This window comes from Aptenodytes patagonicus, chromosome 3 (genome assembly GCF_965638725.1).
Source record: "Aptenodytes patagonicus chromosome 3, bAptPat1.pri.cur, whole genome shotgun sequence".
Taxonomy (NCBI): Eukaryota; Metazoa; Chordata; class Aves; order Sphenisciformes; family Spheniscidae; genus Aptenodytes; species Aptenodytes patagonicus.
This window is the reverse complement of record NC_134951.1, coordinates 68458831-68467641: the sequence shown is the minus strand read 5'-3', so window position 1 is coordinate 68467641 and position 8811 is coordinate 68458831. Positions and strand designations below refer to the sequence as shown.

Sequence of the window (8811 nt, the reverse complement as noted above, 5' to 3'; positions counted from 1 at the left end):
ACTAAGTATATACAATATAGAATCTGCCTCTATTTCCTAAAGACGGAATATGAAATAAATCTAGAACCAGAGGCATAGTTTGATGGACCACGATAGAAATTTTGGATCTAAAACCAGCCTGATTTTACACTAATACAGAGTCTTTTCTCTGACTGTGAACACAAAGATGATACCAATTAATACCAGACTATTTATAATATAGGAATGACTACAAAATTGCATATACTGGATTTATTGAACGGTAACTGTTTACCCAGCTTTGGAATTTCACAATACCTAATCAAATTATGTGGACTGCTAGCATGCATGCTAGTTCTTACTTAGTGACATTTTATAATTATGCACAATAATGAAAAAGTAAACTCTGCAAATATTCTGACCATGCAAGAACTCATTCTTTTCTTAACACAGCTGAACAGATAGCAACTTCTCTACATGAAACGTCATATTTAAAATGTTTTATTAACAATAAATTAATCTGTGACATCACTGATCAACAAAACACTAAAGATAGTGTGCAGATTGTCTACATGCTGATCAGAAAGGCATCATCATCACTACCTTCATAAAAATTGGAAAAATGCTAATGAACTTACATACATATAATTTTCAACCATATGAACAACACTGAGCAGAAGAAACATACTCCCAAGTTTCCCCAATTTTTCTATTAAATAGGGCAATAATAAAAAGCATAGTATCACAACAACCTACATAAAACTCTAGATACTGAGTCCTGACATAATGCAGTGCTCGAAGAGGAATGTGCAAAAAATAAACGCCTGGATTTGCACTCTGAGTCTTCACTGTGCAAAATTAAAGAAAAAAACCACCAAACAACCAAAACCAACAGCTGTTCCAGATTACGCTGTCAGGAAAAAAACAAAAGAATCCAAATTGACAAAGCTGTTCTTTCAGCCCGTGGCACTATTTGGAATATCTTGAGCATCTGCTAAATGTAGTTTTTGGCTGAAGCAAACCGTTAAGGAATAGCATTTTCACATATAGATAAGGTACAAACAAGATAACAGTGTTACAGGAAACTATGCTTAGTCCTGCGATGGATATGCACCATTCCAGATGAATCCAGTTCCATCAAGTCCTACGCTCGTTCTCAACCAGTAGATTAATCTTCCTCGGTGAGACTTAAGCATTACACACCTCCAGAATTAGCTGGCGGATCAAGGGGGATGGCAGATTATTTTTATCGCTATTATGTGATGATATTATCACATTCCACTTGTGTTCTTTATGAGACCTAGCCCTAAACAGCTTTCCACAGACACGGAGAATGTCTATATACCAGTGCAGTATCTTAAGTCCCACACCAGAGTCTCACCTTCCTCAATGCATACAAAGTATGTGACATCAGAAATAACTAGACTGCAGTATAAACTGAATGCAGTGCTCCTCAACTGTGTTCTTAGCTTATCAAAAGCATGATGTAAAAGACAAGCTAAGACATTCAGCTTTACCTTCTTCTGGGTGGGCTAAGAGCACATGTTTGCTCAATTACCAAAGCTCTGCTGAAGTATTTGACTCGACTGTTGTCTGACCCTAGAAATAAAAAATTAGGTCAGTCCACTATTCACAGTAAAATAGGTGAGAAACAGCTGCGTATATTTCTAGAGAAAACAAAAAGGTAATAGGATTCGCTTATCAATGGGACAGAACACTTCAGAATACTATAGAAGGAATATTATTATGTATGTTTGCTCCAGAATGTCTCAGCAAGAAGGATGTAGAAAGGCCCTGCTTCTGACGGGCTGTGCCATCTACTGTCAACACATTGTCTAAAGTGGTGCATGCTAGCTAAATAAATCCTCGTATGACAAAACAGCATGTAATTAAAAGCGTTAAGATCCAGTCATTTATGTATTGGGAGACCCTAAAATCCATGCTGTATTACAGTACTAATTTAAAAGAAAGGACGTTATTGAAGCGATTTTCCTCCTGTAAAGACACCAGTTACTGGGGAAATATACTGTAATTTGATTATGGTTAACAACAATTATAATGCAAAATAGACATTTGAGGAAAAGGATACATAGATGAATTCAGTTCTTCTAGCTGCAATATAAATGTAGAAAGTATCAGAAATAGCATTTCCGTTAGTCAAATAAATGCAACAGTTATGCTGATATCATGAAATAAATACATTAAAACAGTGAAGGAAATCACTAATAGTTTGGGCTTAGATGTATGATTTTATTACAAAAAGCAAAGCAAACCTGCACTGAATTCTACACCAACAGAGCTAAGTCCCAAATTAAGTTTAAATCTGCCGATCTCAGGAAATTTAAAGACATTTTAATAGTGTGGGGTTTTAGGGAAATGCACTAGAGAAAGGAGAAACTCAAAGTGTAGAATATACAGATCTAAATTCCTTGTTACGTCTGGTCTTCCTCAGATGTAGGAGGACGGACCACAGGGAAAATGGTCGTAGTTCCCTGGCGCACTGGCTGTCTCTAAACAGGCCTACACCCTCAGACAGTTCACAGCTAGACTGCTTCACTCACCAAAACAAGCAGCAGCCTATAAAAAAAGAAAACAAGGTACTGTGTTTTCTCAAAACCAAGATGAGGGTAGCGCTTACGTCTTGGTTCATTACAGAACTACGTTCTCCTCAACTGTAAATCACTGCCCACCCAGTAGCGTTGTTTTCCTGAGCAGAGTTCTGTGGGCAAAGTTCCACGTGTTCTGCCTCCCCAGTACTTACATCTGATAGCAGCCTATCCAGATTGGAGTCACTGGCTAGTTTTCTTTTATCTTCAGGGAGTTCTTCCAGCTCCCCGTAGAGCTCCAGATTGAGGCGAGCAAGTTTCTCCTGCATGCTCCGCACATGCTCCATCTGCTCTATGGAACATTCGTTTCCTGAAAGGACGAGCAACAGCTTTAGATAAAGAAACCTAAGAGAGAAAATGAAGGTGCGAAGATGCGGCTTTTTACATCGGAGAAGAGGAATTTAAACATCAAATTTACAAGTTAATTTGCTTCCTCAGTGATTTCTCCCTGTCTCACTACTGAGGTTTCTGTCATCCTGTCTGGTGTTAGGTTGTGCGGAACTTACGATAACTACCAAATGTACTAACTGGTTTTTAGAATATACGTGTTTTTTCTATACTCCTGAATTTCCCTCCGATTTAGGAAGGCCCTGTTTTTTAATTTTAAATATGATCACAATAAACCTTCTTTCTAATTTTGATTAATCTTGGGAGTTTCTTTCTTGGAACTGATGCTTTATGTAATACAGACTTTTCAGGTTCTCTTGTAAAATCGGCGTGGATTGAATGCGGCATACTGACGTAACACTAAACCTGCAAAAGCACATCTGCATCTTTCTACTCAGTACTGGGGAAAAAAAAGGAAGAGCGTCATGGTTTCTCTGAAACCTCCATCAACTGTGAAGTAGGAAGAATAGTAAGATGCTAAGACAGAAGAGTAAGCTGGGTAAAATGCAACTTGCATTGGATTCCATAAAAGTTGTTACCAATAGTCTAAAGCATTAACATGCAGCAAAATCAGGTGCTAAAGACAGTTACTTCTTATTTATGATAGTATAGGAATAATAAGCGGCTTCAAACTTGGTATCTTAAACCCATTAAGCCAAGGTACTGCCTTTGGTAAGCCATGCTGGAAGGAACAATGAAATGGCATTTGAATAATCTCACACCGAAGACAGCCTTACAATAGGACTGTAATTTAAAAATGCAGTAAGATCTATTAATTATGTTAAACTTCATTTCATATGGCAGAGGCCAACAGGACAAACGGGCAGCCTGTCCATACAGCACGCTTGTTTGCAAATGTTGCTGTCGTATAGCTATAAAAACAACTATTGTACATACAGCCAATTCACACACTTACCAAATGCTTGAAGTTTGCCAGAGTGGAAGTCATTCAGGAGACTCAGAAGTCCCCTTTCCATTTCCTGGACATCTGATACATCTGTGAGAAAAGAATGCTGGATTGGTGCTGCCTGTGCCCCTTTTGCTTCGCCTCCTGGAGGTTTGGCTTTCTCTTTTATTACACTGAAAAAAATAAATAATTAAACAAAACAAAAAGATTACTTCCACTTTCACTGAGAATCTGACATGTAAGATAAGTGTACATCTGGGCTTTGAAAATGAAATGGAAAATATGTAATACATATTTCAATCATTCCTTTTAAGTTAAAAAATGGATCACCAGTTTGTCTTAAGAATAAAGAACAACATCACTATCTTGATTCCAACAATCTGCTTTCCTGTTAGTAGTGGGAAACATCAATGGAGCACATGTATGTAACGGCCATCTTAATAATCTAAAGACGACCATTACCCAACAATGACATGTGGCATGTGGGGCATTATCTACATAAAATCACCCAAAAAGCATCTGCAAACTCTCTTTAAGCCAGAGAGAATAAACCCCCAGCAATCATATGCTCCTGTTGTCACAAACACCTATAGACTGCAACCAGTGTGGAAAACAACTCGTTATAACCTATGCAGGAAGGTGACCTTGCCTCCAGATAAATCGTCCTAGAGCTCCTTCTTCCCACCTTCAAATAACATCCCAATTTTGTAAAACTCACCATCAAAAGCAATCTCCCAGTCCTCTAACACATACCAAGTGGAACTAGTCCATGCCTGAACAAACGTTAAACGTGCTAAAAATTCTCTACAGCCCCCTCTGCAACAAAACCATCAAAACTCCTGGATCCATACCTTTTTTCTCTGGACATGAAATTTATTCAGAGCACCATGTGCCCACAGAAACTACACGAATGAAAATGAATAACCATTACAGATCCAAACGAGCACGCAATTGATATGGAAGCTAAACACTCAATTACCAGTAAGAAGTAGCCTATTCCATCTCTGACCCAGAGACAGACAGACAGACTGCATCCTAACCTAATACAATTCGGGTAAGGGGCTGTTTTCATCCCTGATTTGCCCATCCATGTGTGCACACAGCCTTCCTCTCACATTGGCATGGCTGCTTCTGCAGCCTCGTGGTGAGTCTGTGCAGAATCTGATTCAGTGAAAAATTCTGAGCCTAAAAATTACAATTCAGAATACTATGGGATATTAAAATCACAGGCTTAGTAAAGAGGCTTTATTTAATTAGTGAAGATAATAGGGTTTACAGCATAGTAAGCTCCACCCTTCCCTCGAATACTCCCATGCTCTGCAAGTCATAAATTCTCTCTTTCCTATGGGAAATAATCATTCTTTTTCCAGCCTAACAGCTTCTGTAGTCTCTAAACATCGTATAGACTACATAGTCTATATGCTGGAACAACTAACAGTCCAACAATTATCATATCTGATTCAACTCAGAGCAACACGTCTCAATTTAGGTTTAACTTTGGCTATTTCTGCACCAATTTCAGACTTAAAAGGAAGGTTTGTGCCAGAAAGGTCATCGATTTTTTCCACCTGTATCTGAAGTTTAATACAATATATTACCGCTCCTGGAAAACTTATTTCACTAGATTCTTGTGGATCAAGTGAAAATGAATTAAATACTCCTACTCCGCTACCGTAACAGCAGTTCATCCCTGCATTGTTATGTCAATTACCACTCCTGCTTGGAGAGTTCGAGAAATTGCCTGTATTATCACTGCTTGGTAAGCTTCACTTGACAATTGAGCAAGAATGTCTTTAAAGCAAAAAGGACGTCTTCTTCTCTAGCCAATACTGTGGGCTACAAGAAATGAATTTCTAGTACATTCCAGAATAGTGTTGAGTCTTAATAAACTACAGTCAGCTGCAGGCACCACCAATTTATAGCACATTAGTATTTATTATTATTTCCCTCAAAATATTAACACATTTTCCCTGAAAAAAAAGAAAAGAAGTATAAACTTCACATTGCAGAAATCCACTGTGTTTCCATATTGGCCATCAGGCCAATACTGGGTTCCTTAAACAGACTATCTGTGCCAAAGAGGACACTTCACTATTTAATCTTCAGCTAATACTTACAGATCAATAAAGTCCACTGCCTCTCCCTAGCTAACATTTCACTTTAAAATCCCTCTTCACTCATTTATCTATTGTATCTGCCATGGCCAAGAAATATATTTTCTAACATGCAGGAAAATTAACGTTCTCAAACTGAAACAGATGCATCATCAATAACACACAAACTGTCCCAAAATGGTGCTTTCTGAAGAGCTGAATGTCTCTCTCTGCGCGTGAGTATGGCCTGGGAGCTACCACTGCCCCCACTGATGGCTCCCCAAACAAAAAACACACGGAAATTCCAGTTCTAGCTCATCCTGTTCAATTTACGTCCTTCATTTCCTGCCCTTCTTGTGAGTTCGAGCCTTGCAGTCATGTAATATTTCATTTGTTCCTCACAGCTGTACATCTGGGACTCTGCCATCTCCCATACGATGCCCACGTTTGCTAAATTTGATCACCCAACTCTTGCCTTTCACCAGCCACATCGGGCTATCACCCCTTCAGCTAAATTGTTATCAATGTGAGTCTACAGCATTGTATAACATTTTACAAAGCTTACAAGAGTAGTATCGAGCACCTTCTTTTTCTGTAAAATAACCGTTATATTGCATTAAACAGAAATCGCTTTGCTAAAACAGACACGTCATCAAAAATTTTCACAAGTCTGATGCTCTTTTCATTCTGTCCCAGCCAGTCTAAACACCCTTTAGACTGTCTGAGCATTGGCAGGTTTCTGGCTCTCACTTCCACTGAGCTTGCAAGATGCTCCCAAGCTTACCGTTTTAACTTTGGTTTTTGTACTGCAGGCTGCGGTGCAGGATTTGAAAAGGCTGTACTTTTACTGACTGGCACTGAGTTTTTCTTGGAGTTAGTAACCTGAGCAGGGTGACTGGTAGATGATTTGGGGCTCCTCCTCTTGATTTTCCTTTCTTCCATTTCTTCCAATTTACTGCATCTAGACTAATTTCTTGTCCTCCAAAGGGAAGGAAAAAAAGTAAGAAACATCCATTAAAACTGGGATTTACAATGAAAGCAAGGGAAAAAACAGGTCACAGTGCATGGAAATACAGCTTTATAGTTTCTTCAGGAAATGAGCAGTTACTCATTTCTTCAAACAAGAGAATCCAGTTTTCAGGAGAAGCTGCCCAGGCCTGCCTGAACAGAAAAACAAGCAGGAATTAAACTCTTCTGCGTCAGCTTCAGCCGACAGGTACCTCAGAATGATCTCAAGCTTTGCGCCCCATTATTGCTAGATTATTGCTAGAAAACACTGGGACTACTCAAATCCACGCCAATCAAAATATGGAGAAACGATGGTGGCATGAGGATGCTGTGGGTACATCCTTGCCAAACAACCTCCTCTAAAGGGAGAGGCCTTGTCAAACCTCAGTTGATGCCCAGTTACTATTGCTATTTATATGCTATTTATGGGTGCTACCCAATAATATACACGCTATATTGCTGCTATTGTAGATGCTATTATTGGGTGCTACCGAGTAACGTCCTCGCCCGGGGAAACGCCGCCTCTGAAATCCACCGTCCCACGGAAGCGGCAGAGGGTACTGTCGGCACCGCGATGCAAACCCCAAGGCGCCATCGCCCACCCACTGAGGGCCGCCTCCACACCGCGGTCCTCTCCGGACCCACCGCCGCCACCTCCCGGAGTAACGACGCCTGCCCTCAGGCACAGACAGCCCCTACTATATGCCGTCATTTTATTAGTACGGAGACCCGTCACGCTGCCTGTCACGCTTGTCACGCACGACCACCCTCCCCCCAGCCCCTCACCAACCGCCACCCTTTCCACCCCCCGGCGAACGTTAAACGGCCGCCGAAGCGCAGGCCCCGCCCCCGGCCGCCCGCTACCTGTGGGGAGGCCCCGCCCCCGGAGCCGCGCGCGGACCCCCGGCCTCGCCGGCCCTCACCCCTCCCCCAGGGAAGCGGCCGGCTCAGCCCGGCGCGCAGGTCACGCGGCTGCGATTTGGGGCGGAGCGGCCCGGCCCGCCCTGCGAGATGCATTGTGGGAGTCCCGCCCCCTCCCGGCGGCGGCACTCCCCTGGCGGGCACGGCGACTACCATTCCCAGAATCCCCCGCGGCAAGGGGCGGCCGGCTCGGGCCGCGCACGGGGCACCCAGGTCGGCGCTGGGAGGGGCCGAGCGCTTCCCTGCGCACGCGTGAGAGCCGAGCTTCTCCCCGCCCCCCCGCCTGCAGGGGCGGGGCCGTGCCGGGTGGAGCCGGAGCAGCCGTTAACGGCTGAAAGGGGTGGTGCCGCCAGCCGGCTCCTGCAGCGCTCCGAGGGACAGCCGGGGCGGGGCGGGGCGGGCGCGGGTCTCTGTTAGCACAGCTGCTTCCGCGACGGGCAGCCGCCTCTCCCCTCAGTGGCTCCACAGGGGCGGCAGCCCTCCGCTGGGGGCACGGCGGGTGGCTGCGGGCCGCACCGCCGCCCTGGAGCCTCAAGTTTGCACATGCGTGTCAGGCTCGTCGCGGAGGCGTCGCTGACCGTGCTAGAAACGCCGGTGAAACAACACGTTCCGTAGCTCTAAAAAGTGAAAAACGGAAGGAGAGCAGAATGGTTAGAAAAGGGCTTGTCGCCTCCTCGGCAGTAGTGCATGTCATGCCCCGTGGGACACTTGGAGCTCTGTCGTCTTTGTCACCTACAGAGATACAGAAGCTCCAACGTGAACGTTTTTTTGTAGGTCTGAAGCGTCAGCTCGGTGCGAGGCAGATTCTCGTCAGTGACAGGCCCTGTACTCCAGATGGCAGCAGCACTTCGCGCTCCGGAGCTCTTCAAGCCCTGCCTGCTCCACACCTTTCCCTTCGCGGCTGTCGAGCTCTCTGTTCAGAAGTAGCAGG

The 8811-nt window shown here is 43.5% G+C and overlaps 1 protein-coding gene across 4 annotated transcripts; it reads right to left on the bottom strand.

Annotated features, from left to right (window-relative positions):
* Positions 1 to 216: 216 nt before the first annotated feature.
* On the bottom strand, positions 217 to 7940 carry CCDC28A (coiled-coil domain containing 28A). 4 transcript variants are annotated; one of them, XM_076333712.1, is made up of 6 exons: positions 7824 to 7892; positions 6736 to 6930; positions 3868 to 4031; positions 2720 to 2874; positions 2048 to 2070; positions 217 to 969 (listed from the first exon to the last, which is right to left on the bottom strand). In XM_076333712.1, exons 2-6 carry the CDS (start codon positions 6891 to 6893, stop codon positions 915 to 917), a joined length of 555 nt encoding a protein of 184 aa, XP_076189827.1. In that variant the 5' UTR covers positions 6894 to 6930; positions 7824 to 7892; the 3' UTR covers positions 217 to 914. The 4 variants fall into 4 exon arrangements, with proteins under 4 accessions (XP_076189827.1, XP_076189825.1, XP_076189826.1 ...); XM_076333710.1 differs by lacking the exons at positions 217 to 969; positions 2048 to 2070 and having other exon boundaries at positions 2608 to 2874; positions 7883 to 7940; XM_076333711.1 differs by lacking the exons at positions 217 to 969; positions 2048 to 2070; positions 7824 to 7892 and adding an exon at positions 7451 to 7627 and having other exon boundaries at positions 2608 to 2874.
* Positions 7941 to 8811: the final 871 nt, after the last annotated feature.

Excerpts from the sequence above, each read along its gene's own strand:
- CCDC28A (XM_076333710.1), bottom strand. The coding sequence starts at position 6,893 with ATGGAAGAAAGGAAAATCAAGAGGAGGAGCCCCAAATCATCTACCAGT. Across the intron at positions 4,032-6,735 it reads CAAAAACCAAAGTTAAAACG|TGTAATAAAAGAGAAAGCCA; the intron begins GTAAGCTTGGGA and ends TATTTTTTTCAG. Across the intron at positions 2,875-3,867 it reads TGGCAAACTTCAAGCATTTG|GAAACGAATGTTCCATAGAG; the intron begins GTAAGTGTGTGA and ends TCGTCCTTTCAG.